Source organism: Martes martes (assembly GCF_963455335.1).
Source record: "Martes martes genome assembly, chromosome: 7".
Lineage (NCBI taxonomy): Eukaryota > Metazoa > Chordata > Mammalia > Carnivora > Mustelidae > Martes > Martes martes.
In genome coordinates, this window is record NC_137894.1 from 60,859,205 (window position 1) to 60,885,596 (window position 26,392).

The window sequence follows — 26,392 nt, forward strand, 5'->3', positions numbered from 1 at the left end:
CCAGGTTTCTTTTTTTTTTTTTTTTTAATTTATTTATTTGTTAGAGAGAGCGAGCGAGTGAGCACAGGCAGACAGAGTGGTAGGCAGAGGCAGAGGGAGAAGCAGGCTCCCCGCCGAGCAAGGAGCCCGATGTGGGACTCGATCCCAGGACGCTGGGATCATGACCTGAGCCGAAGGCAGCTGCTTAACCAACTGAGCCACCCAGGCGTCCCCTGGGCCAGGTTTCTTAAAGGGCTCATGATATCAAGTAGTGGCTGGAGGTTGGCAGTCTGGAGTATGACAGAATATAGTCTTTCCAGAAACTCAAGAACGTTAGCTGGAGTTCTCCTCAGAGCTGGACTACTCAGCATCTCCCCAGAATTGATGCCTACCAGATCCTTGTCCACCTCCCCCTCTTTTCCCAGACCCTCTCTCACACCAGCAACCTCAGTAATGCTCCTTTTTGTATTCCCAGAACGAAAAGCCCCCTCGGCCTCAGGCTTCCCAACCCTGTTCCTGTCCCCACATTATTCGGTTGTTGTCCCAAGAGGAAGGGGTCTTTGCCCAAGATCTGGAGGCTGCACCCATTGAAGATGGTATTGTCTACCCGGAGCCGAGTGACAGCCCCACCCTGGATACCAGGCAAGGATCCTTCCCTCACCAGACCTCAGGGGCCATGCCGTCTTCCTTTCCCAGGCTTCCCTTCCCTTTAGTTAGGGGAGGGCTGGCCCAGGTCCCTTGGGGCTTGCCCGCCCCCTCGCTCCTGCCTCATCCCCAGCCCCACTCACAGGTCGGGGAGACAGAAGCCAGGTGTCCTGGTGGGGCCACTCACCCCTACTGACTGCCTCTTGCTTCCCCGGCTGGCCTTCTTGGAAGTGAGTTCCAGGTGCAGGCTCCAGTCCGAGGGACCCTGGGAAGAGTGTATCCAGGCAGCAGAGGCCCTGAGAAGCACAGTCCTGACAGCGCCTGCTCTGTAGATGACACTAGCAGCCGCCTCTCCAGCCCTGAGCACCCCAACGGAGGTGAGACCGTGGCTCCGAGGGAGGCCCATGGGCCGAGGCAGCCGTGGAGGCTCTGGCGAGGGGTGGGTGCAGCGTGCTGCTTCTCTCCCCCCCACATCCAGACTCGGAGAGCACGGAGCCCCTGAGTGTGGATGGCATTTCCTCAGACCTTGAAGAGCCCGCCGAGGGCGATGAGGAAGAGGAGGAAGAAGAGGGAGGCACTGGCTCCTATGGGCTGCAGGAAGGCAGCCCCCATACCCCAGACCAGGAGCAGTTTCTCAAACAGCACTTTGAGACTCTGGCCCATGGGGCTGCTCCAGGTGTGGTCAGAGGGCCCGTATGTGGTCGTGGCCGTCTGCCCTCCTTCCCTCCTTGCCTGGCTGAGAGGGAGGGGCCATGGGCAGGCCGTGCCCTGGGGTTACCTTCGAGGGGAGGTAGAATCAGGGTGAGGGCAGGCTTCAGTTCATGATTTCTGTCACCTTGGTAGGGGCCCCAGTCCGGGTACCAGAGAGAACAGAGTCTCGGAGCATCTCTTCACGATTCCTGTTGCAAGTGCAGACGGCCCCGCTCAGGTACCTCTCCCCACAGCAGCTTTCACTCTCTGACTAGGAGCTGTGGCTCACTAGACCTCCTAGCGCTCCCCAGAGGGCTTGTCCTGCCCCCAGGCGAGGCTTCTCCCTCCAAGGGTGCTGACTTCTGTCTTCCCACGTCAAACAGCATTGTGTACTCCCACGTTTGGGGACCATTGGCCTACTGGCTTCATGCCTGCCCTTCCCGCCCAGAGCTTCTGGTGCTGTGAGAGCTTCTCCCCATCTTGGCATTGAGGACTCCTAATCCTTTGGGCCTTCTTCCCCATTTCCTCCCTGCAGGGAACCGTCTCCATCCTCCTCAAGCCTGGCACTGACAGCGAGAGCAGCCCAGATGCTGGCAGCTTCGGGTGAGCCCTTGAGAGGCAGCGGTGCCAGTCCTCCAGGAGCGCCCCCGGAGGCACAGCCCTCCCCTGGAAACGCCAGCCCCCAGCAGCCAGTCCCTGTGCTTTTGCCTCGACGCCGCCTCAACCCTGACAGCAGCTGGGCTCCTAAGAAAGTGGCTGCAGCCAGCACCTTAGGTGGACTCCAAAAGGCCCAGTCTGTGCAGAGTCTGGTCCCGCAGGGTGAGGAGCCTGGGGGGCTCAAGTCCAGGGAGCGGGGAGTGTGACGTGCATGCACATGGTAGAGGAAGGTGGGCTGATTCAACCCTGATGTGCCCCTGTGCTTGCCACTGGGTGTCCCTTAGTGGGTATGTGCAGGGCACAGCAACTCCTAGGTAGCTGTGAGCCTTAAAGCCTGGGAAGCCTTCCTCACCACCTGACCTGTGTCTCCATCTTCTCTGCAGATGAGGCCGCTCCACCAGGCCCATTGCTCTCACGGGAGACCAACGCCCAGGAGGGCCTGCGCTCCCTGCTGCATGCCAACGGTTGTCTGTCTCGGCCTCAGTCCTACCAGAACCCCACCACCAGCGCCATGGCCAAGATTTCCCGCAGCGTGTCTGTTGGGGAGAATTTGGGCCTGGCGGCCGAACCTCAGGCTCCTGCTCCCATTCGAGTCTCACCGCTCAGCAAACTAGCCTTGCCCAGCCGGGCTCACCTGGTCCTGGACATCCCAAAGCCACTGCCTGACCGTCCTACCCTGGCCACGTTCTCACCTGTTACCAAGGGCAGGGCCCCTGGTGAGGCAGAACAGCCTGGCTCCCCAATGGGCCTCACAAAGGCTCACAGTACATCTGAGCGGCGGGCCTGTTTGGGGGAGGGTAGCCCTCCCAAGCCTAGGACAGAGTGCCCAGCTCCGCCTAGGCCCAACAGCCCCTGTGCCCAGCAGCTGCCGGTCAGCAGCCTCCTCCGAGGCCCTGAGGACTTGCAGCTCCCACCCCCCGAGAAGACCCCCAGCCCCGTGGAATGCACCAGGCCAGGGGCAGCCCTGAGCCAGGACTCAGGTGTGCACAGCTCCCCAGCTATCATCTCCTGCCCCATCCTCTTTCTCCTGTCTCTGTTGTCTGCTCTCTGGCTCCATCCCATTTCTGTGCATCCAGCCTCTGGCGTTTTCGTCCTGTTTCTGCTCCTGTCTTGGTCCGTAAGTCACACCCCGATGGTGAGACACTCCTGTCAATCTTCATGACCTCCTTGTGACCTACTTGCCCCTTCACCACCTTCTGGCTGCTTGTGCTGGGGCTGGCCCTCCCCTCAGGACCTTGTTTTCTGTGTGGTGTTGGGGGGCTGGCAGCGTTGGGAAGGAAGGAGGCGAGACGAAGGCAAGCAGAGGGGGTGTGCTCCTGCGGTAGGCCTCTCCTGCTCTCAGGGGCCCCTGGGTGAGGGGAGGCCTGAAAGGGCAGCTTTGCTGGGCCTCATTGAGTTGTATGTGTCCCCCCCACCCCCCAGAACCGGTAGTGAGCCTGGAGGAGTGCGAACAGCTTGTGGCAGAGCTCCAGGGCAATGTGCGCCAGGCTGTGCGGCTCTACCACTTGGTACGTGCTGGGCACCCATCGTGGGGGAGATAGCGCGTCAGTAGTGCCAGCTGAGTATCCAGAACAACCACGAGGCTCTTCCACTGACGGGTGGGCGGGGCAAGCAAGAACATCCAGGGCAGAGTAGGTGAGAGGCTTAGAGGCCAGGCCAGGCCTCTTGATTGAGCACCTACTGGTCCTCTCTGTCTGGAGACTTCCTCAGACTGGATTGGGGGAGGGGGAGTTGTGGAGAGACCCTGTGTCCTAGTTTGCCTGGGACCTGGTTTGTTTTAGGACCATCCCAGTTTATGCCTGTTGTTCCCGTGTAATTATCAACAGTAGCCCTTTGCCCACCCTAGACACAGTGGACGGTCCAGGACGGCCTTCTCTGGGGGCAGGCTAGGCCCAGGTGGGCCCCCCCTTTATATATCCACTGACAGGATGTCCATCCACTGTCCCTCCAACTCTCTTCTCGGGTCTTGCTGCAGGTGGCTGGCTGCAAGACGCCCTCAGCGGAGCAAAGTCGCATTACCCAGCTCCTCAGAAGCACCTTCTCCTCAGTGCGGCAGGAGCTCGAGACCCTGGCCGGGGCAGTGTTGTGTAGCCCGGGCGGGAGCCCCGGGGCAGTGGGGGCCGAGCAGACACAGGCCCTCCTAGAGCAATACTCAGAGCTGCTGCTTCGGGCGGTGGAGCGGCGCATGGAACGCAGACTCTAGTTCCAGAATCCCGTTCCAAGTGAATGCCCCCCTGTTCCAGACTGTAGCCCCTGCTCCACTCTCCAAAACCTGGAGGGGATGCTTGGAGTGGATAGCAGGGATCAGTGCTCAGAGGGGAAGCAGCTTTCCCAGCTACTCCTCATGGGGCCCCTGTATTTATTAATTTATTTCCCTGACTGTTGCCTCACTTTCTTGGAACTCCTGCCTCCACAGCCCCTTCAGTGGCTCATGCAGGGTATAGGTCTTGGATCTTCGTCATCTTGGTGCTGTGAGGAGTCGGAGGGCAGCCTGCCCCATCTGGGGGAAATTGGGAAGGGCTGGCCCTCTCTTCTTAGAAGCCATTTGAAATTACTGCAGGGATCAGCTCCCTGGGGGGGAGCACACACAGGGTATTAGGTGGGGTGGAAGTGAGAGGCCGTGTGGTATCAGTGCCCTTCAACCAACAGCGGGAGCTTCACCTCTACCTCCACTTCCCCTCCCACACCAGCTGCACTCCCCTGGCTGCCAGAGCCGGGGCTGTTTTCCCCAGTTCCTGGCAGTTCCCAAAGGCAAAGCCCTCTAGCCCTCTAGGCATTCCCAGCCATCAGGAGGCCTGAGTTGGTATCAAGTCCTGAGCCCCCCACATTCCACTCCCATTGCCCCCTCTAAAAGAGCCCCAGCATTCTCTCTCCCCCTGTGCCCCCCTTTCTCTCCTGGCCAGAACTTGTGGAGACAGCTGTGGGATGTTGCTGCAGGACAGTAAAGCCCTCTGCTGGGCAAACATAGAGCCCTGGCCTCCTTTTCCCAGCCCCTTGGTCTTCCCTGTCTTCCCAACCCTGATCCCCAGCAGGCTGCTAGACCCAGAGGCCACCTTCTCCTTGCATCCTGAGTGATGCCGGTGTTAGAACTTCCCTCATGGTTTACAGGGCACCAGCCCACCTTCTAAGGCCCTTGGCCACAGACGAAGACGGAGTCTACACACACACACACACACACACACACACACACACACACACAGTTGAGTGTTCATTGCTAGAGTACTTGGCTGGCTGACGTGTGCCTGGTTTCCCTTCGTATGCTACTCCTGCTTTACCACCCTGATTCATGTGGAACCATTAGGGAGCATGAAAAGGACTGGGACACACTAACCCAAATTCTGGATTTTTGGTGTCCACAACCTAGCCAATATGAGATGGCTCATAAGTTTCTGGTATGGGTGGAAGGAGCCTCCTCAAAGGCAGTGCTGGGCACCCAGGACGCCTGGGGACTGGAAGTTGAGGGGAGGCAGAGGCATGTGGGACTGCAGAAGGGGCCAAGAGACACACTGGAAAGGTGGTAGGTGGGACGGGTAAGTGCTAGAGGGGAAGGGGTAGATTAGAATCAGAAGGGCAGCTGTTAGGAGTGAGGGGAAGGATAGGGCACAGCAGGGAGGTAGACTAGGACCAAGTAGTGAGGCTGTTGTTGAGTTGGGGTGAAGAAAACGTGTCTCTGGGCCCTACTGCTCCCCTCTGCCTTAGGTAGGTCAGGGTAGCTTTCCTGAAGATTCAGGTCAGGAAAACCTGTGCTCCCATGGAGAGGCCATGGGGTCCTGCTGGTTCTCTAGGCAGAAACTTAGAAAGAAACTGGTTTCCGTAGAGTGCTCAGCTCCTGTTTGCATCAGCGGAGTGCACCAGAACAGACGAAGCCTATTTTCTCCCGCCCCACTCTTTGTAGTACCACCACCTGCACAGCCGAAGTGCAGAGAACCGCAGCCAAAGAACCGCACCCCGGCGGGGCTGCAGCTGCCCTGTGGGGTTTAGAAGTCTACTCCACTCCCCCTACCGGCACACTAGCCACAGCCCAGACCAAATAGGGCTCAGGCCTGGCCCTCTGGCCTGGGTTCCTCTCGATCCTCAGCCAGCCAGCCCCTCGCTCGAGGGAGCCACACGCCCGCTAAGGTTTGTGAGAAGGTGGCCACCCTTTCCCTTACCCCGAGCCGAGCGTCGGGTGGGAGAGGGGGTCTTGCGGTCGGCCGGCGCCCGTCCCCTTCTGCATGTCTGAGGCCACCGGCAACTGCCGCCCCCCCCCCCCGCCCCGACCAGATTTGCCCTGACCCAGTTTTGAAACCCCCACCCCCTTATTTATAACTTTTATATTTTGTCCAGACCGTGGCTCTTCCCTCTTCCCCAGGTCTCACGGGGCAGGGGCTGTTTTTAACTCGTCCGTTTGTACTGATGTATGAACTCGTCAATAAACACAATCATTTGTTAACTTCAGGATGCCAGCGAGTGGGCCAGGCGGGAGAAGGCGCGGCTTTTCACAGGCGGTCGGGTTAGCCGAATGGGAGCTCGCGGGAGGCGGGGGCGGGGGCTCAGCGGCTGGGGGCGGAGTCTTCAGAGGGCGGACACCTGGCCTTGCAGCGGCGGCGGCGTGATGGCGGAGGCGGCTTTGGACGCTGTGCGGAGGGAGTTACGAGAATTCCCGGCCGCCGCAAGGGGTGAGTGGGTTCACGCAGAGGCTGCGGCGGCCTCGCCTCGACCGCCGGGCAGCCTCACGACGCGGGCGGGACCTTGGGCATGCGGGGAACCGGGGCCCCCAGTCGGCAGCGCCCTGACCCTCCTGGGCCGCCGACACCACGGTTCCCCTGAGTTCGTATCTTCAAGGCGCTCGTGCACCTGACTCGTTGCCGGCCCCTCTCCGATCACTCTTCTGTTCCACCGCTGCCCTCGCCCCCGTGCTGGGTCCTCAGCTCCCAGGCTCCAGTGTCCTCGTGGCTTTCTGGGGTGACTCTTCGCCCTACTCCCAAGGCCCGGGCCAGTCTTCCCCCTGGTGTGTTTCCCACAGTCAGCCCGTCCTGAGTAATGGGGCGGTCTGTTGCCCTTCCCAGCCTTTCGGTTCGCTGTCTTAAGGTGGTCGGATGCTCCATTTCCGAACCCTTTGCTGGAACGCTTTATTCTGAAACAGACTTCTATGAGCTGGTGCAGAGCTTTGGGAGAATTGTAGGCAGCTGTATAAGTAATCATTGGCTTTGCCCCTGCTTGTTTTTTTGTTTTTCTCTCTCCTTAGTTCCTTCCCTCCCATTTCTGTTTTACCATTAATTAGCAACACGTGCACGTGGCTTAAAAAAACGGATTTATAATGAAAGGATGCCTCCCATTCTAGGCTCCAGTTTGCATCCTTCCAGAAATACTCAGTTTATTTCTATACACACACACACGCCTATATAGCTCTTTCTGTATACAAGTGGTTGCCTGCTAAACATAATTTTCTGCACTAAGTATCCTGAAGATCGTTGTATATCCTTCTTTCTCAGTCTTTTTCACTCCTGTGTATTAGCGTGGTAATTCACTGAATCAGCCTACTATTGATAGGCATTTAGGTCATTTGCCGTGTTTCTTTTCACTAATGTTGCAACGAATATTTTGAGCCCCTCAGTACTAAGGACCTCAATGTGTGAGGCTCTGAACAATATATTTAGAATATGTCACTGAATAAAACAAATTTCTGCCCTGGTGGATCTTACATTCCAGGTGAGGAGACAATCCTAGACACACTAAATGAGTTAATTATACAGTAGAAGAGATGGATTAGAAGATCAGTGTTGTGGGTAAAAGAGTAAAGCAGAATAAGAGGTCTCAGGCCAGGTATGGAGCGGGGGCGCAGGTTCCAATTTTAAATAAGATAGTCATGGTGGGTAAGCCTAGATAAAGCGACATTTGAGCAAAGGCTTGACAAAGGGGGGGGGGAGAAGTGAGCTGCTCAGACATCTGAGAGAAGGGTCTTGCATGTAGAGGGCACTGGGACGGATGCCCTGAGTTGAGACCGTGCCTGGTGTGTTCATGCAACAGCGATAAGGCCAGTGTGGCTGGAGCAGGCTTTCTGCACGTGTGTATTTTGTTGGTTAAAGTTCTAACAGAAGAACTGTTAGACCAAAGGAATTGTTTGAATTCCTTTTGAAATTCTCTCACATGGAAGCCTCAGCAGGGAGCAGTAGCCATTCTCTATAGGAAGTCTTTTAACTGGAGGTAGTAAAACTGAAATAATTGCAGAAAATACAAAAGGTAAAAAAAAAAAAAAGCAGTTTCCACATATTTTAAGAATCTCAGTGAGAACAGTAGGGAGATTTACAGAGCCCCCCAAATCGCCTTCCCAACGTGACTGCTATGATGTGACGGCCTAACTGGGAAGACCCTGAGCCAGTGTCATTCCCCCACCCCCCACCTCCCCACTCTCCTTGCTCCCTTTTCTGCTTGGCAGGTTCCATCTTACCTCTCTAGATAGTGAAGCAATCGCATGTGCCAGCTCTTATCCTTTTCAGTTTTCTTGGGCCTGCCAGGTCTTCCCACTCAGTTCCAATTTTTGATCTAAAGACATTTACTTTCTGCCTGCAAAGCAAAGATGGCTTTGCTTTGGTGTGGAGGCTGATATAAGAGATAGGGCATGACCTCAGAGAGAAAATTAGTGCAGTGGCCGCCCACTGGGGCCAAGACATTCAGGCTAGATCTCACGGATGAAACTAAAAAGTGAAGCCCTGTGTGGCCTCTATAGAAGCCAGGAAAAAGGCATTCCAGTCTGAGTGAGCAGCAGGAACAAAGTTTGGCTCCACCTGAGAGTGTGGTAAGGGGCTGGCACCAGACAGGAGGAAACCAGACTGGAAAAGTAGGTTGGGCCTGATCATGTATCACCTTGAATGTATGCCAGGATGGACTATAATTTGTAAACCATCAAAGCATTTTTTTTTAAACGAGGGGTATGACAAGATGAGATTGTATTTTAGGAAGATGACTGGGGCCAGGGTGAGGGGTGCTTTGCGAGGGAGTGGAATTAAGCCAAGGAAACCAGTTAGTTGACTGCAGCAAACAGCCAGCGAGGAGATGTTGGAGACTCTGTTTCAACCACTAAGCCAACATTTGTTGAGCACCTGCTGTGTGTTAGGGACCATTCTAGGACCTGGGGATACACCAGCGAGTGAGACTTGCATCCCTGTCCTTGTGGAGCTTATGTTCTATTCTAGCAAGAGAGACCAATAAACAGTTTTGCTAAGGGAGGTACGTAGTGTGTTATGTGGTGATGAAAAAGGGAGAGAGAAGAAAAAAGAAGGGGTGTAGGATTGTTTGGGACAGGTTCCAATTTAAAAGGGTCGCCAGGGAAGGAAGCCTCACTGAAGTGACATTTGAGGACCCAAGGAGGTAGTCTGAATGTAGTTAGCAGCAGAGGGGAGGTGGGGGTGGTTGGAGAGACAGAGGAGGTGGCATCTGTAGAACTTCAGGACCACCCATAGGGTGACCAGAGTGAGGGAGAAGGAAGAGCTGAGAAGAGCAGGTCTGTGAGAAGTGATGCAGGGCCACTAGAGACATCTGCGCAGGTGGCGTCCTGCTCGACCTGCCTAAATGCACAAGGTAGTGTGGGGTGTCCGAGGGTGGTGATGCCATTGGGTAAGATCAGAAACACAGTTCAGCCCTTACTCTTCCTCTTAGGGTTTCATGGGGCAGCCTGTCTCCCCAGTTGGGTTGTAATCTTCTTGTGATGACAGTAGGATCCTCCCTTGATACCTCCACACGGGCCAAACCAAGCACTGAGTACATTCTAGGTGCTCAGTGAATATATCACTGGGAAAAAGGTGCTTTCCAGAGTCTCGACTCACCCACACCAGTCCATGGCCTTGGGGCCTCAGCTCTGCTCCTTTTGGAGCTCCCTGCACCACCTGAAATGGCTGCCTGCCCTCATGGCTGCGAGGGGGTTGGGCACTGCAGAATGGGAAAACCGAGGGGTCACCATATGGGGCTGGACGTGGTCTTGAGAAGGGTTTGGGTTTGGGGCTGAGCAGCAGCCTCTGGCCCTGTGGACTCTGAGGGTCGCATCTTGGTGTGTTTGTGGGTGCTTCACACTTTCTCCCTTAAAGTTCCCTCTTTTGTCATTTCCTGGTTGTCCAGAGTCCCTTGGTCATCAGTGGGCATCATCCAGTGGTGACAATGTGCCCCGCAGTGGGAGGGGCAGCAGCTGGGTGCTCTCGACTTCAGCCCCCCTCCACCTCTTTTTCTCAGAGCTCAGCGTGCCTACTGCCGTACCCTACCTGGACGAGCCCCCCACTCCACTCCACTTCTACCGCGACTGGGTCTGCCCCAACAGGCCCTGCATCATCCGTAACGCCCTGCAGCACTGGCCAGCTCTGCGGAAGTGGTCCTTCCCCTATCTCAGGTGGGGGCTGCCCTGGGGGGTGTTGGGTGGTACTTGGTGGTATTTGGGTGCGGCTGAAAGTCCTCTCCTCCAGAGCCACAGTGGGCTCCACAGAGGTGAGCGTGGCTGTGACCCCTGATGGCTACGCTGATGCGGTCCGAGGGGACCGCTTTGTGATGCCAGCCGAGCGCCGCCTGCCCCTGAGCCGCGTGTTGGATGTGCTAGAGGGCCAGGCCCGGCACCCGGGGGTCCTCTACGTGCAGAAGCAGTGCTCCAACCTGCCCACCGAGCTGCCCCAGCTGCTGCCTGATCTTGAGTCCCACGTGCCCTGGGCCTCCGAGGCACTGGGTGAGTGACGATGTCGGCCGGGCAGGGAAGAAATGGGGAGGAAGGAGTCGGCTCTGCTTGCAGCCTCTCCCTTGGGTAATGACTTGGCCCACACTCTTGGTCCCTCAGGCCCACACTCTTGGTCCCTCAGGGTCGGGTTCTATGCACTAAACACCCAAGTCTCCAGGCTGTGACTTTGAATTGAACAACTGAACATTGCTATCCTCCTTTGTGCCCCAGGGGAGGAGGCCCCTCCTGGAACTCACCCTCCTCTGTTTTCTCCCTGTGAGTCTCTGGTCCCCCCTCCAGGCTCTGGGCCAGTATCACTGTATGGTGGTTATTCCCAGCCTGGCCTTGGAGGACAGCCCCTCCTAACTCGCTCTCTTACCTCCAACCTGCAGGAAAGATGCCTGATGCTGTGAACTTCTGGCTGGGGGAGGCGGCTGCAGTGACGTCTTGTAGGTGTCAAAGGGATACAGAGGTGGGGGAGGAGGGAAGAGGAGGCCAAGAGTGGAAGGTTGGGTCCGGATGGAAGTTAGACTGACTATTCTCTCCAGGATTTCTACCGGGATTCTGGGTTTTGACACGACAGAGGACATCCTGATAGCTCAGGCTGGGGAAGGTCCCATGGCACTGGCAGCAGTCCGTGGCACTGGCAGCAGAGGGCATGGTTTCTTCTAGGTCTCTAGAAAGCTCGCCAAAGGACAGATAGGTCAGGGGTGAATTCAGAAGGGCCCTGTTCGCTTGAATTCCCCTCTTGGTAGAGATGAGCCCTGGTGAGCATCAGGTCACTGGTGGGCCGAGATCTGAAACACCGAATGCTTGCCCAGCTCCTCACCATCCCCTTGAGCCTCCCTTGTGCTCTTCTTTTAGACCATCTGTCACATCTGTCTTGGGGGCAGGGCCCTGAATGTGATTATTTGGCTCCTCCTGTGCCCTGACCCTCATAACCTTGCCCACTGGACCTTCTTTGTATTGGCAGTACATAAGGACCACTACGAGAACCTCTACTGTGTGGTCTCAGGGGAGAAACGCTTCCTGCTACACCCACCCAGCGACCGGCCCTTCATCCCCTATGGTATGGGACTCCGCCTGCAGGGGCTGGAGAGCAGGGGGCCAAGGTAGAGGGAGGCCAGTGAGGGCCCTGGGTGGGCTGGTGCGCCAGGCCTGAGGTGTGGATGCAGTGTTTCAGTTGTATTCAGGGAGCAAGTGGGAGGAACTGAGAAGCCGCAGCCATTTGAGTGTCCCCACGCCTTTCTCTGGTTTCAGAGCTGTACACACCGGCGACCTACCAGCTAACTAAAGAGGACTCCTTTGAGATAGTGGACGAAGAGGCCATGGAGAAGGTGTCTGCCTTGTTCCTGGGCCCTGGGGAGAGGGAAGGGTCAGAGCCTGGTCTCTGAGGAGCAGGCACAATGGAGCTGGGGAGATGGCATCTGACTCTGAAAGATCCCTAAGTCAGGGCCCTCCCAGTGCTGAACAGGGCCGGGCTCGTGGGCTTTACCTTTGGATGGGACAGAGCTGCAGGGCCTGGGGGCTTTGGACCTGCTCCCCAGCATCCATTGTGTCCCCAGGTACCCTGGATCCCACTGGACCCGCTGGCTCCAGATCTGGCCCGGTACCCCAGTTACAGTCAGGCCCAGGCCCTTTGCTGCACGGTGCAGGCCGGTGAGATGCTCTACCTGCCGGCCCTGTGGTTCCACCACGTGCAGCAGTCCCACGGCTGCATTGCGGGTGAGGAGCTGGCCCAGCAGGGCAGCTGGGTGGTGGGTCAGGGTGGCAGGTAGTCCAGAGGGGGACGTTTGTGCAAGGGTCTCCATTTTGTCCACAGTGAACTACTGGTATGACATGGAGTATGACCTTAAGTACAGTTACTTCCAGCTGCTTGACTCCCTTACTAAGGCCTCGGGCCTCGACTGATGGAGCCCTGCTGAACACTGCCTACATCGCCAACTGGGGGAAAAGGTCGTGTCCCTCCCTGGCCAGGTCACTTCCAGAGGCAACCCAGAGTCAGTGTGCTGGCTGCTGGCCTAGCTCAGCTTGGGATCAGCGATGGAGGACTTGGGGAGGTGACCTGGAGGTCCGGGAGGTGCCAGACAGGTCTGGGTGTGGGCTCCCAGGAAGTTGCCACACAGGTGAGGCAGCAGCTTGTCCCGCGGGGAGGCGTGGGGCTCCAGGTGTGGTGCCACCTTTCGCTGGCCCCGTGGCCTTGGGCAGCTGATCGCCTCGGAGCACTGGTGTCCTGTCTGTAAGACAGAAGGTTGCTTCCTCCCCCACGGGGTGTTGGGAGGCTTGGAGAGAGCGCCTTAGGGACCATAAGGGCTGGCATGGAGGGAAACGCGCAATAAAAGATGACTGATTTACACGTGCTGAGACTCCCTCTCGAAGGTGCCTTCTATGGTCTGGTGAGGGCTGGAAGGTTCAGGTAAACATTTCAGGGTTACTCTGATGGCAGCTGAGGGCTGGTTTCAGACCTGAGCCTGAGGCGCTCTCAGCTCCCAAGACCCCTCTCTCCGTGATAGCCATCACAACCACTCTCAGGGCAAGCGCACCTCACTGACTCGGCCCGTGAAGCCGCGCTGAGCTTTACTCTGCCTTGTTGGCTGTCCTCCGGCTCCAGGGCAGCTAGTGGGGTTTGGAGCCCCCAGGGACACTCCTGCTTCTCCCACAACAAGGACAGGTAGGGGACAGAAACCCCTGCCCCCCACCTCTGCAGGGGTCCCTGCACTCAGACCCCCTCTTTCCCTGCAGCCACCCAGACCTGGAAGAGCCCCCATCCCCGAATGCCACCCGGAGGCCTCATCATCCTGGCCACCCGGCTCCGAGGGTGGAGGCAGCCACGAGCGGCTTGGGAAGGCTGCGCAGAATAAACCACACCCCTGCTGGGTTGTGACGGGCCTGAGGCACTGAGGTTGGCCAAGTGCTTCCGTCAGGACCGGCCATTCCTGTCCTACTGGCACTGAAGGTTGTGAAAGACCCTGTGATAGGCGACGAGGCTCTTCCACTTGCTGCTGCCCCGGGCCCGCTCCCTGCTTTCTAGATGTCAGTGGCCCTTCTAGGTGCTGCATGAGAGCAGGGGTGGGTGGGGTTGGCACTGATGGCAACGGCTGGAGGGAACAGGTCTTCATGGTGGTAGGCCCCCATCACGGGGGTGTCTGAGTCTCCGCATAGGTTTAAGGTCCCTCTTTCCTCGGCAGATGGCTTGTCCTGGAGTGGGTGTGAGGCTTGGGTGGAGTGGAAGCAGTTGGGAGGGACCAGGGAGGAGCTTGGGGCCAGCTGGTACATCACTGGCCCTGGGTTAAAAAGCCAGCAGTCCTCGGTCCTGCATCCACTGCCTGCCATTTGTGGTCCTTGAGGACAGCCAGCCTCATGGCTCTGGTAAGACCTGCTAGGGCACTGGCCCCCTATTCTGACCCTTGGTCCTCTTGGGGCCTGATTAATACTATTTCTTCTTTAATTTTTATTTATTTATTTATTTTTAATTTTTAAAGATTTGTTGATTTGAGAGAGAGCCGGGAGTGGAGAGGGGGCAGAAGGAGAGAATCTCCCGCTGACTCCCCACTGAGTTCAGAGCCCGACGTGTGGGGCCCGACTTGTGGGGGCCCTTGGCTGGTTCTCAGCTGAGCTGAAATAAAGAGTTGGATGCTTAACTGAGTCACCCAGGTGCCTCCAGCCTTAATGCTATTTCTTACTGGGAGCTGTGGGTGTCTCCAGATGTGGAGAAGGGAGTCGGTGGGGGATGCCAGTGTCGGATGAAGGTGTCCTGCCCTAGCGATGGGCTCCAGGCAGAGTTCCCTGGCCCTGTGGGTTTGGGCCCTGAGAACCCAGGCTCCCAGGAAGTGGGTGCTCCCAGGCTTGGACCGTGGGGGCTCCAGGGCGGACACTGACAGGGCGGACTGTGTTTCCCCAGCTCTGCACCTAGACTGCATCCTTCAGGACCCTTCTGAGGCCAAAAGGAATAGCCAGTACAGGCTTCGCTGGCACACTTGCCGTGGTTTATATCCCCAGATCCACGTTCATGGGTTTGGATGGACCCACCTGGGGACCCTCTTTCGCCCAACCCTGTAGCCCCTGGAGGACTTGAAAACCTGTGGGAAGTGGGAGCTGCTAACTGCTGTTTCTACTCAAGCAGAGGGTCCATTTCCAGAAATGATTCCTGGCCAGGGGTGCAGAGGCTGTCTGAAAACCAAGTCTGTGTTCTTCATTTCTGTTTCTCCAAAGAGAGGGTTTGCTTACCTGGAGCATGCCTCCATTTAGCTGCTTAACTAGGGGAGCGGCCCCACCAGGGGGCCCAAGGCCAGGCTGGGTCTTAACATGCTTCTTCCCCTCTCTCTGGAGCCTCCTATTCCCCCAGGCCTCCTGCCACCCAAGGCCAGCCACTTAGCAGGGGTTAGCGGGATGTGTTAGTTGTGGGGTCGAAAGACTGGAAGACACTAGAGCAGAAACTGGAAGCAGGTGAGTGTGGGATGGAGAGCTTGAGTTGAGCCAGCCTGGTCTATCCTGGCCCAGGACCTCACGCAACTGACTAGCCTTTCTGTGCTTCTGTTTCCTTGTGGGACTGGTTATAATAAGTAGTCCCTACACATAGGGCGGTTGTGTGATTAAACAAATGAATGTACATAAAGCCCTTGGACCAGCGCCGGCCCCTAGTGTTGTGTAAGTGTTGATAGGTAGCTGCTACCATAGCCGCCTTCCCTTTCAGGGCTCTGATGGGGTGTAGAGCAGCTGTGTGGCTGGGCAGGGCCAGTCCCTTTGGGTCATGATTAGTTTTGGAGGGGTCACCCTGGCCTCTTCTTTGACCCTTGTCTCCTTCGGGCACAACAGCCTGCAGCAAGCCTGTCCTCTCCCCACTCTGCAGGCAAAGATTCCTGGGACCTGCTTGCTCACTGTTCGTGTCCTGCAGGCCCATGGCCTGCCCTCGAAGGACCTAGGTGAGTGTTGGGCCCAGGGAGGACAGTGGCATTGTAGCTGGGTTCATAGTAGGACAGGGCCAGTGGGAAGAGACTCCAGGGCTGGGGGTGCAGGAAGTCCAAGAGAGGGTTCCAAGAGGAGGCACTGGGTCGAATGTCAGGTAGGCCCTCAGCCTCCCCTCCCCCTGCCTCCTGACCCAGCCCCATTCCATGGGTCTCGGCCTCCGGGGGCTGCTTGTGATGGAAGGTCATGGACTCTGGGCAGCTGGGCTGGGTTGGGCTCTTGACCATGAGCAGGCACTTGTTCCCCCTTCCCACAGTGACCCCCTCTGACTGCTATGTGAGTCTGTGGCTGCCCACAGCCTCTAGCCACAGGCTCCAGACACGCACGGTCAAGAACAGCAGAAACCCCATCTGGAATCAGAGCTTTCGCTTTCGAATCCACAGCCAGCTCAAGGTGGGCCCACTGTCCCTGCCAGCCCTCCTTCTGCGCTCTGACCTGCTCACCTTCCTACTCCACTCCTCCTTCCTGCAGCTCCTCACTCTCTTCCTTTCCAGAATGTCTTGCAGCTGCAAGTCTTTGACCAGGACCTTCTGACCAGTGATGACCCCATGTTGTCAGTGCTGTTTGACTTGGGGACTTTGCAGGCTGGGGACTTTCACCGAGAGAGCTTCTCACTGAACCCTCAGGCAAGGCTGTGCACAGGGTAGCGGTGGGGCTCAGCCCAGGGAGGAGAGCTGATTTGGAGGAGAACTGGGCACATGGCCCTCTTCTCCGGTGAGTGGTCTAGGCCCCCCGGCATCTCAAAGGCCACAGTCAGCCAGGACCTGCTGTCACTGAGGAACAGTCCCATCTCCGGCCCTCTTTCTTGGCCCTTAAGCCAAGAACAGCTTTCTAGGAGCCCCCCAGAGAAGGTGGAGAGAGCAACCTGGAGATGGACATTGGTTCTCCCCACCTTTGGGGCCCGAGGAGCCCCAGCTGGCATCTGCATTAAAATCTATACACACGCTTCTCTCCCTTTCTAACTTGCCCCTTTATTTCTCTAGGGTGAGGAGCGGCTAGAAGTTGAATTTCGGCTGCAGAGACTGTGAGTCAGGAGCGATGGAGTGATTCCTGGGTGGGAGTGTTTCTTTTGGGGAAGGACAGAGCCCAGCACACGCAGAGCTGACACCTTTCCCTGGGAAACTTCCAGTGATGGTGGGGGGATGTCTTGTCCTCCTTGAAGGGTGAGAACCTGGAAAGCTGGGCTTGCACTGAGGGTCACTGGGGGCTCTTTCCAGGACAGACTGTGCTGAGCAGCTCGTCAGCAATGGCATCCTGGTGGTGAGTGCAGAACCCCTCCCTCAGGCCCTCTTTCCTGGGCCCGAAGCTTGGGCCCCCATTGGGGATTAAGGGGTTGAGCTGAGTTGGGGAGGCCATGGGATTTCAGTTTTTCAAGAGAATACAAGCAAGCTCAAGCACATGTTTGGTGACTCAGGGCCAATGTAATAAGGTGCTGAGGACCAAAACTGGGGTACTGGCAGGGTGGGGGCCTCTAGCAGGGAGGGGTTCGAGTCTAAGGGGCTTTCTTAATGACTCAGATCCGGGAGCTTTCCTGCTTGTATGTTCGACTGGAGGAGGCAGGGGACCAGAAACGTAAGTCTCTACCTACTAGGATAGCCCCCAGCCCTCTGTCCTTGTCTTCCCCTTTCTAAGGGGACCCTGGAAGGGACCTTCCATTAGCTGCCCTCAGCTCTCATAGGCAGCAGTAGAGGTGAGGGGCAGATCCATGCTGGGGCTCCCCAGGACTTGAGTGTGTCCCTTAGTCTGCAGAGGGGGTATGGTGGGGGCCCCATCGCCCAGCCTGGTCCTGTGCCAGTCTTCCCTTTCGGTAGGGGGACGGAAGTGGCCCTCAGGCCCCTTAGCCAAGACAGCCTTGGGCCTCTGAGGGCCAAGATCTCACTTGCAGCGTCTCTGTTCGGGTTCCTGTTTCCAGAGTCTGAGGGCAGAGTTCAGCTTGTGGTTCCTGGATCCTGTGAGGGTCAACAGGAGGCCTCCGTGGGCGCTGGCCCAGTCTGCTTCCATTGCCCGGCCTGCTGGGAACCGGAGCTGGGTATCCTTCTGCAGGTAGTGTGTGGCTTCCTCATATGGGGCAGGGCCTGTGGGGTCTTTCTCCCTCCTTCCCTCCCCGCTTGCTCCTAGCCAGCCCCTCCCTCTGCTCGTGCTGAGCCCCTTGCCCCATCACTCTCTAGCAGAATCAGGCATCCTGAGAAGAGGGTGGGGTCGACGGCCTCCTACCCCTCTTCCTGCTGCTTTGTCACTCCCTGGGGGCAATGGGTGAGGTCCTTGCTGGAACCAAAGGGTCTTCTGAGGTCTTTTTTCATCCCCTCTGCAGGGTGCCCCTCGAGAGCAACTGAAGGTGCCCCTAAGCGCCTTGCCCTCCGGCCAAGTAGTGAGGCTTGTCTTCCCTACATCCCAGGTACTTGATCACCAGAGGAAGAATGCCTAGGCCTTGTGGGGCTGTCCCGCTGTAGTAGGAGCTGCGGTCTTTGGGCCAGGCTCTGGGGAGAGGGGTCCTCTGAGCAGCCCTGCCTTCAAGCCTCAGGCCTTGCCTCTTTGGAGATGGCCGGAGGCCCAAGGGAGCACAGGGGGCATCATAGGGTGTGACTTGGGCTGGGGTGAAAGAAACATGGTGGCTGACTTTTGTGACTGGTGTTTATGGTTTCCAGGAGCCTCTGATGAGGGTGGAGCTGAGAAAAGAAGGGTGAGAGCCAAGCAGGGAGAGGGCGGGGGTGGGGGGGGGAGGTTGGTGGGGAGGTGGGGGGTACCTAAGCTTGAGACTAAGGCAGAGAGAGCGCAGGGGAGCTGCCAGAGGAGAGAAATCACGCTCCCTTTGGGTGGCAGCTGTTGTGGGTGGACCTTAGCAAACCTTCATGAGACAAGAGGAGTCCCCCAACCTGGGCCCTTCCTCACATGCCTGGAAGACTAGCTTTTCACCTTGAAGAGGTGGAAGCACTGTTTCTTATCTCTTTTGGAGTCATTTTTGGGTGGGCGAGGGAGCAAAGCTTAGGGTGGGGGGAGTAGATCTGTGGTGGTGGGACCCACCCAGGGGCCTCCATGCAGCCTGGGACCCCAGCATTTCTGGTCCTGCGAATCCATTTTGTTGCCTTCCCGTGGTCCTGCAGGGGTCCGGGTTCACCTTCTCCCCCTCACAGCCATACACCTCATGCTTCAGGCCAGGCAGGGGTGAGGGCTGGGGAGAGGGGTGGGAGTTGGCAGTGGGTTTCTCAGGGGAGGCAGACCTGGCTTCCTTGTCTGTGACGAGGTGGGGAGCTGTCTCCTAGCCCCTTCCTTTCCCCCTAGACCGAGGGAGCTGGCGGTGCGGCTGGGCTGTGGCCCCTGTGCGGAGGAGCAGGCCTTCCTGAGCAGGAGGAAGCAGCTGGTGGCCAGAGCCCTGAAGCAGGCCCTGCAGCTGGATGACGACCTGCAGGAGGACGAGGTCTGTGGGCCATGTGTACTGGGCAGGCTGGGTGGGCGCAGAGATGAGGGCTTGTTTCTTCAGCAGAGCGGAGCTCTGCCCACCTCCTGTGTGCCTGCCCCTGCGGTGCTTCCCTGTCAACGCAGCAGAGCATCGCACTGGGCACCTGGAGCTGTAAACCGCTTTCCTTCTCCTTGTTTCTTCATTCTCGGCCTGGTCCAGGTTTTGGGACTTGGGTCCAATCTGTCCAGTCAGTGGGACATGCAGCCTGAGGGCTGCTTGTGGGCCTGGGGGAATCCCTGGAGGCTCACATCAGCCTGGGGCAACTCCTTCCAAGAGGGAAAGGGGTGGCTGTGTGGGAGACTTTTGAGGTGGCTGTGGGGCTTCCAGAAAGTGGTCACCAGATTCCTCAGGGGCTAGGGGTGAGGAGGTGAGGCCTGGAACTTGTCCAGTTGTACTGGAGTTCTTAAAACCAGATAAGTCCAATCTTTGACAGGCTACTTCTGATTAGATCCTCCTCAGCAGGCCTGCCTGACCAGAACTGGTTCCAAGAGCCTGGCTCAGGTCTTGACTGGCCTGGCCGTGCTCTCTTCCAGGTCCCGGTGGTCGCTGTCATGGCCACTGGCGGTGGGATCCGAGCAATGTTGTCCCTCTACGGGCAGCTGGCTGGACTGAGGGAGCTGGGGCTCTTGGATTGTGTCTCCTACATCACAGGGGCCTCGGGCTCCACCTGGTGAGCTGGCGGCAGGTGTAGTGCAGGATTCGGGGAGTGGCGGGGCTCTTGTAGACCCTGTGGGTGCCTCTGACCCAGCTGGGAGAGAAGGGAGAAAGGATGTGCTGGAGGGAGACCCACGTAGCAGGACTGTTGGAAGGTGCCTGCTGGACTGGGATAGAGAGCCCACGGTGTGCAGTGACCCCCTGGCTTTGGCTTTTCCCAGGGCTTTGACCAACCTCTATGAGGACCCAGAATGGTCTCAGAAGGACCTGGCGGGACCCACTGAGTCCCTGAAGACACAGGTGACCAAGAGCAAGTTGGGCGTGCTTGCCCCCAGCCAGCTGCAGCGGTACCGGCAGGAGCTGGCTGAGCGGGCCCGCCTGGGCCACCCGCCCTGCTTCACCAACCTGTGGGCCCTCATCAGTGAGGGCCTGCTGCACGAGGAGGTGCGGGGAGGGGCATGGCCAGGGCACAGCTGGGAGATGGGGAGCGGCCCCGGGCAGCAGGGCGGGCAAAGGTCTCGGGCCCCAGAAAGCCACAGCTTGAGGCTCGAATCCTCTCCTTCCACCAGCCCCGTGACCACACACTCTCAGATCAGCGGGAGGCCCTGAGTCGCGGCCAGAACCCTCTGCCCATCTACTGTGCCCTTAACACCAAGGAGAAGGGCCTGACCACCTTTGAATTTGGAGGTGAGCAGCCCTGGAGCCGAGAGTGGTGCCCTCGTGGACAGCAGGGTGAGGGGGAGCTGGGCCTGTGTGTAGAAGGTGGGTGTGTCGCTCCCCCCTTCAGGGCCAGGTCTCACGCTTGCCAGAGACTGTCATCCTACCAGAGTCACTCATGCTCAGGGTGCCTGCAACCAGCCTGAGCCTCTGGGTCACCAGGCTGCCCTGATGTGAAGCCTGTGGTGTTGGAGGGTGCGGGGGTTCTGATCCCCATGGTGAGGCTGTGTTGTCTCCCACAGAGTGGTGCGAGTTCTCCCCATATGAGGTTGGCTTTCCCAAGTACGGCGCTTTCATCCCCTCTGAGCTCTTCGGCTCTGAGTTCTTCATGGGGCGCTTGACCAAGCGGCTTCCTGAGTCTAGAATCTGCTTCCTTGAAGGTGAGGGTGGGGCCTGACAGGTTTGGGAAGCTGGGGTAGAGTGGGGAGAAGGGGCCCGGGGCAGATGGCAGGCCTCCACCTCTCGGCTCAGTCACCGGGCCGTTTTCCTGGTCTAGGATGGGTCAGGTTGTGATGGAGTGGGGGACTGTCCCCCTCGTGTCCCTCTCTCAGGTATCTGGAGCAACCTGTATGCAGCCAACCTCCAGGACAGCTTATACTGGGCCTCGGAGCCCAGCCAGTTCTGGGACCGCTGGGCACAGGATCAGGCCAGCCGGGGTAGGTGCCTGGGCTTCTTGGAAAGAGCTGGAGATACAGCCACTGGGGTAACAGGGGCATGGTGGGCTGGCCTTTGGGAGTCCATGGAAACTGGGGTAAAAGTTCAGGGGTCCCCATTTCCTAAAAGACGTTCCACTTTCCCCTTTCTTGACTGTGCAGACAAGGAGCAGGTCCCTCTTCTGAAGATAGAAGAATCTCCCACGGGGGCCGGAAGGATTGCAGAGTTTTTCACCGACCTTCTGACACGGCGCCCACTGGCCCAGGCCACCCATAATTTCCTGCGTGGCCTACATTTCCATAAGGACTATTTCCATGATCCTTACTTTTCCACCTGGAAAGGTATCTTCTCTCCCTGGTCCCAGCTCTCCAAGGTCTGCCCATGGCCACCTGAGCCTTGGGTCTCTGGTCCAGACAACGACACCCTCCGACCCCTGGGCCACAAGCTTCTTGAGCTTAGTTCGCTGGGCTGCCTAGACCGGCAAGCTTTTTTCCTCTCCTTATGTTGGGAACCAGGGCCCCTCTGGGGGTGGGGGGTGGTCTTAGGAAGTGGCAGGGCGACTCTGGCAGGAGAGCTCAGGGACTAGAGGACAGAGTCGGCTTCTACCAGCAGCACGGAGCTAGCATTAGGCTCAAGGGGTCTGGTGCCCTCAGTACCAGTGACAGCTGCTTTTCCACCCCATCCCCTTAATCATTCCAGCCACCAAACTGGATGGGTTCCCCAACCAGCTGACACCTGCCGAACCTCACCTTTGTCTGCTGGATGTTGGCTACCTTATCAACACCAGCTTCCCACCCCTTCTGCGGCCCACACGGGATGTGGACCTCGTCCTGTCGCTGGATTACAACCTCGAAGGAGCCTTTCAGGTGGGCTGAGGGGCAGGCGTGGGAGGCAGTGGTGACAACGGGCCTGGCCTGACATTCTGGCTCCCGCCTCCAGGGACATCTACCTTAAAGTCCAGTATCTGGTCCTAGTTCCCTTAGGGGCTGAAACGGAGACACCATGTGAATGGCATCCTGTGAATTCTGGATCCTATGATTTTACCACCAGGGGAAGTTAGAGTGACAGGGAGAGGTTTTTAAGTGTATCTTACATTTGGGACCCCTTTGGATCCACTGCCACCCACCAATTGGTCCTGAACCTCGGGAACCCTCTGATGTCAGTTTTCATTCGTCCAGTAAATTTTCTGGGAGTTGTTAGCAGCCCCTCGCAGCAGAGCTCAGTGTTCAAACACTTTCCAAAGTCTGGCCTGGTCCTGGGGGGTCTGCCTGGGTTGGATTTGGCATCTGGGCACCTAGTCCCAGGGGTCTCAGCTGACCTCCCTGTTCAGCTGGCCCAGCATTGGAGACACTGGGGAGCCCCATGGGCCCCGCCCTCTGACCCCCTTCTTCCTGCCGTGCAGCAGCTGCAGCTTCTGGGCCGGCTGTGTGGGGAGCAGGGCATCCCATTCCCGCCCATCTCGCCCAGCCCTGAGGAGCAGCGCCAGCCTCGCGAGTGCCACTTGTTCCTAGACCCAGACTGCCCTGACGCCCCAGCGGTGCTGCACTTTCCTCTGGTGGACGACTCCTTCCGGGAGTATTCGGCCCCAGGTGAGCCCCCAGCCCCTTGTTCCCCCGGCCCCAGCCTTCATGCTCTCCCTGGGGGACCCCCCAGCCTCAGCTCCACACCCTCCCCCAGGCATCCCACGGACCCCCGCAGAGAAGGCAGCTGGGGAGGTGAACCTGTCTCCCTCCGACTCCCCCTACCACTACTCGAAGCTGACCTACAGCCCGGAGGACGCAGACAAGCTGCTCCGCCTGACCCACTACAACATCTGCAACAACCGGGAGCAGCTGCTGGAGGCCCTGCGGGGTGCCGTGCTGCGGAGGCGACAGCGCCAGCACCACCAACCCCAGTGAGGGCGCGGGGGGGCGGGCTCAGGGCTCCCCCCCGCACCCCCCATCCGGGCCCCTCAGACTAGCACCCAGGAGATCCTGGTGGACAGGAAGAGTTGGGGCAGACACTCCTCACCCAGGGTTCCAGAACCCCTGGGGCCTGGAGGGCCTAGCCGTGGCCCCCTTGCCCTCCGAGGGGCTTCGCCAGGCCATGTGCCCAGCACCACCCTGACAGGACCCCACAGCCACCAGCAGCAGCCTTGTCCCCTACGTGGGCCAGGAGCCTGAGCGGCTTAGAAGGGCTGGGCCTGGTCTCCTCAGGCTGGAGATGGCTCCCTCTTCAAGCAAAGAGAACGTTTAGAGGGCCTGTGGTCACCCGAGGTAGACATGGGGGACGGCTTGAGCCCAGAGCGGTATGGATCCTAGTTGTGGAAGCGCTCAAAGCCCTGGGCCCCTCTCCTCTTGCTCCCTTGAGTAACTGTACTGTATGAAATAGAGCAGTTTATATATCACAGAGGCTCATATAAATGTGAGGTGGGAACAGGTGACATCATGCCAGGCTTGTGGTTACATGTAACAAGGACTGGTTTGAAAAAGCTCTTGCCAGACCCCATCCAGAACTAGCGAACAGGTGCATCTGACTTCCCCTGAAGAGAAGACCACGTGTGCCCTGTTGGGGCCACTCTTTCTAAGCAGTGGGGAGGCCTGTTTGGCCCGGGGGGTTCTGCTGCAGGAACCCTGGCCCTGCGCAGGTGAGTGGACACACAGGCAGTGGCAGCTGGCACCCCTGTCCTCCTCCCCCCGCCAGACAGCTGCTTCCTGTCCCACAGCAGGGGTGGCCACACCCGCGATCAGAGGAGCCACAGGAACAAGAGAGTGACCTCCTATAGCAAGCTGTGGTCTGGGTGAGGGCTGCCTCTTAACAACGAACTGTCTGTTCCAGACCTTGGTCCTGGTAACAGAGTCTCGGGCTGGTCTCCTAGAGGTTGTCCTTGTTGGTAGCCCTGAGGTTTGCTGCCACCTCAGGGTTTGGTTCAGGGTCCTGACCTGTTGGGGGAACAGGAAGGCAGAGTGAACTTAGGGCTTGGCCTCCCTTAGAACATTCCACCTTCTGCTGGTGCTGGGGTTGTGGCTGACAGGCAGCTGCATGACTGACCGTAGTGTGTAGAGGGGAGAGAACAGCTTCTTGTGACCCAACTCCCCCTGTTTGTTCTGGCCCACTGATGCTTGGGCCCTGCCTAGGGCATGTAGCTCGTGTCACAGTGGAAAAAAATGGGGGCCCTGGGAGCCTTAGAAGCCACCATCCAAGGACAAAGCCTATTCATTCAGCAACATGTTCTCTGGATTTGAAAGTGGAGCCTGTGTGCCAGAGACCACAGCCATGGCCGCCTTCTGCGGTGCTACAAACGCTCCTCGGGCCTGACCTGGGGTGTCTGTCTCTGCGAGAGTCTGTGTGAGTGTGTGTGTGTGAGGGGTGACAGCCTGACTTCTGGCCTGCTCGAGGATAGTAAGGTTCCCCTTTCCTGTTGGAACAGGGAAGAGCCGGAGAGAGGGCAGAGTGCAGGCCAGAGTGCAGGCCAGATAGGGCTAGCCGGCAACCTGTCTTCTGTCTTGGACAGGAAGAGGAGGCCAAGAAGTGAGCCAGGGGTGGACGCCCGGGGTATCCTTACCTTGGGCCTGGCTGGGGCAGGAAAGGGAGGGTGAGCCGGGGGCAGGAGCCTGGGCACGGCCTTCAGCCTGCAGGAACTCCAGGGGTTGTGGCTGGCTGTGAGTGCTCACGGGCATCTCCCTCAGTGAAGAAGTCAGGGGACAGGCGTGGAATCTGTGAGAAAAAGGACCCTCAGGGCCTGGACTCTGAGCAGAGGCTAGTACCCAATTGGGGGGGGTGGGGTGCTAGGATTTTCTATTGCTGAGTGTCTCAAATACGGGGGTTACCCCATACCCTAGCAGATCTGAGTCTCCAGATCTTGGGCTTAAGAGGGCTGCAGCTGTGCCAATCATGGGGCTCAGGACCACCCCCCCAGATCCGCAGGTACCCTACCTGAGTGGGGCGGCCGGGCCGGGCACGCCCTCAGCAGTGTGCTCAGCGGGGAAGCCCCCCGGTCTGGCTGGGTGCTCCAGGCTCAGACTGCGGGCTGCAGAGCAAAGGGAGATCAGTGGTCAGTCCCAGCCCCTGTGCTAGGCCTTCTGTAGTCAGCAGACTCCCTGCATGTTTGTGTCTCCCCCCGCCCCCAGAGTCCTACCTGGAAATGCTAACGCTAAGGGGATGGTATTGGGAGGTGATTAGGCGATGAGAGGGGAGCCCTTACAGAAACCCCAGAGAACAACCTGGCCCCTTCCACCAAGTGAGACACAGCGAGAGGGTTCCCCTCACGACCTGGAAGACGGCTCTTACCAGACACCGAATCTGGTGGCACCTTGATGGTGGACTTCCCAGTCTCTAAAACTGCAAGAAATAAATGGTTCTGGTCTGTTACCTACCTAGTCTGTGATTTTTTTAAAAGCAGCCCAAATGGACTGACGTGCCTGCTACAGGAAGCCAGGCACGTGTCAAGCCTTGCCCATGTGGTGTCCCTCGCGCCCTGCCTCCCAGAAGGCTGAATGCAGACGGGCTGAGAAAGGCTCAGTCTAGAGAAGACCCTGAAGACACTCAGGAGGCCTTTGGGATGCTGGAAGGTCAGGCTCAGCTCCCATGGGACCAGAGACAGTGTGAGGAAGGGAGCCAGGAACCCCGAGAGCCTGGGAGGAACAGGTGAGGGACTCCCACCCGGGGCTTGCAGCAGCCTGAGGATAGGACCTGAACACACGGCCTCTGGATGGAGCCCATCTGACCACAGTAATGAGAGACTTCTGGGGCAGAGGTGTGTTCCAGGCATCCCTCCTGCTGGAGCTGGGTTTGGCCACTGTCCGTAGCACACCCCAAGGGCAGGGCCTTCAGAGCTTTTTGAGGACTGGAAGCTTAGAGGAGGTCCCAGGGTCACAGAACAAAGCCTAGGAACATGCAGGGGAGTCTGAGAGATTCCAAGGAGGGTGGGACAGGGCCAGGAGGCAGCCAGGGGGGCAAGCCCGGCCTGCCCTCTGTGATCTTTGGCAAGTGGTTTACCCCTTCTGGGCCTTCAGTTCTCTGGGAAGACATGAAGTCCCACTTACCTCTCCGGGTAGAGAGGTACTAGATGTGGCACTTCTGAGGATGCCTGAAACAGCAGCCGGGGGCCCAGGGACTCAGTACCCTAAGTCCCTCCCCAGGTTCCCCCAGTGCTTACCAGCTGTGTTGCTCAAGGCTCGAATCCTGCTCTCGGCTTGCCCTTCTGATGTCACTGCCCAGGGCATCTCCACCCCGCTGCTCAGCCTGCCACCCAGGGAGCCAGGGGTCAAAATTCTTGGCTTCCCATAAGGGGACCCCTGCCTCCAGCCCCTGGGCTGCTC

At 58.2% G+C, this 26,392-nt stretch overlaps 3 protein-coding genes across 4 annotated transcripts in view; 2 read left to right on the top strand and 1 right to left on the bottom strand.

Moving 5' to 3' along the window:
- Positions 1-4,355, top strand: part of MAPKBP1 (mitogen-activated protein kinase binding protein 1) — a 48,462-nt gene extending 44,107 nt beyond the window's left edge. The window contains exons 24-31 of the mRNA XM_080807990.1: positions 455-621; positions 856-1,001; positions 1,103-1,300; positions 1,468-1,552; positions 1,850-2,133; positions 2,355-2,951; positions 3,394-3,479; positions 3,947-4,355. Coding sequence (XP_080664116.1) covers positions 455-621; positions 856-1,001; positions 1,103-1,300; positions 1,468-1,552; positions 1,850-2,133; positions 2,355-2,951; positions 3,394-3,479; positions 3,947-4,174 — 1,791 coding nt within the window. The 3' untranslated portion in view covers positions 4,175-4,355. The remainder of the gene's footprint in view (positions 1-454; positions 622-855; positions 1,002-1,102; positions 1,301-1,467; positions 1,553-1,849; positions 2,134-2,354; positions 2,952-3,393; positions 3,480-3,946) is intronic.
- A 2,199-nt stretch (positions 4,356-6,554) lies between these two features.
- LOC308345627 (bifunctional peptidase and (3S)-lysyl hydroxylase JMJD7) lies at positions 6,555-25,442 on the top strand. 2 transcript variants are annotated; one of them, XM_080807992.1, is made up of 25 exons: positions 6,555-6,629; positions 10,177-10,330; positions 10,404-10,657; positions 11,038-11,094; positions 11,619-11,714; positions 11,906-11,982; positions 15,495-15,567; positions 15,867-16,003; positions 16,105-16,236; positions 16,594-16,634; positions 16,828-16,870; positions 17,128-17,182; positions 17,523-17,653; positions 17,922-18,005; positions 18,256-18,290; positions 18,890-19,025; positions 19,601-19,737; positions 19,943-20,165; positions 20,291-20,408; positions 20,681-20,818; positions 20,990-21,094; positions 21,254-21,433; positions 21,792-21,958; positions 22,495-22,681; positions 22,770-25,442. In XM_080807992.1, exons 1-25 carry the CDS (start codon positions 6,566-6,568, stop codon positions 22,988-22,990), a joined length of 3,045 nt encoding a protein of 1,014 aa, XP_080664118.1. In that variant the 5' UTR covers positions 6,555-6,565; the 3' UTR covers positions 22,991-25,442. The 2 variants fall into 2 exon arrangements, with proteins under 2 accessions (XP_080664118.1, XP_080664117.1); XM_080807991.1 differs by lacking the exons at positions 15,495-15,567; positions 15,867-16,003; positions 16,105-16,236; ... (14 more) ...; positions 22,495-22,681; positions 22,770-25,442 and adding exons at positions 12,211-12,370; positions 12,468-13,010.
- LOC308345629 (uncharacterized protein) lies at positions 23,452-26,309 on the bottom strand. The gene is made up of 5 exons (XM_080807995.1): positions 26,230-26,309; positions 25,362-25,412; positions 25,008-25,101; positions 24,637-24,788; positions 23,452-24,013 (listed from the first exon to the last, which is right to left on the bottom strand). The coding sequence occupies exons 1-5, from the start codon at positions 26,294-26,296 to the stop codon at positions 23,946-23,948; spliced, it is 432 nt and encodes a 143-aa protein (XP_080664121.1). The 5' UTR covers positions 26,297-26,309; the 3' UTR covers positions 23,452-23,945.
- Positions 26,310-26,392: the final 83 nt, after the last annotated feature.

Excerpts from the sequence above, each read along its gene's own strand:
- LOC308345629 (XM_080807995.1), bottom strand. The coding sequence starts at position 26,296 with ATGCCCTGGGCAGTGACATCAGAAGGGCAAGCCGAGAGCAGGATTCGA. Across the intron at positions 24,789-25,007 it reads GGCCCGGCCGCCCCACTCAG|ATTCCACGCCTGTCCCCTGA; the intron begins GTAGGGTACCTG and ends TTTTTCTCACAG. Across the intron at positions 24,014-24,636 it reads CTGCCCCAGCCAGGCCCAAG|GTCAGGACCCTGAACCAAAC; the intron begins GTAAGGATACCC and ends TTCCCCCAACAG.
- LOC308345627 (XM_080807992.1), top strand. The coding sequence starts at position 6,566 with ATGGCGGAGGCGGCTTTGGACGCTGTGCGGAGGGAGTTACGAGAATTC. Across the intron at positions 16,635-16,827 it reads GAATTTCGGCTGCAGAGACT|GACAGACTGTGCTGAGCAGC; the intron begins GTGAGTCAGGAG and ends GGCTCTTTCCAG. Across the intron at positions 18,291-18,889 it reads GTGGAGCTGAGAAAAGAAGG|ACCGAGGGAGCTGGCGGTGC; the intron begins GTGAGAGCCAAG and ends CTTTCCCCCTAG.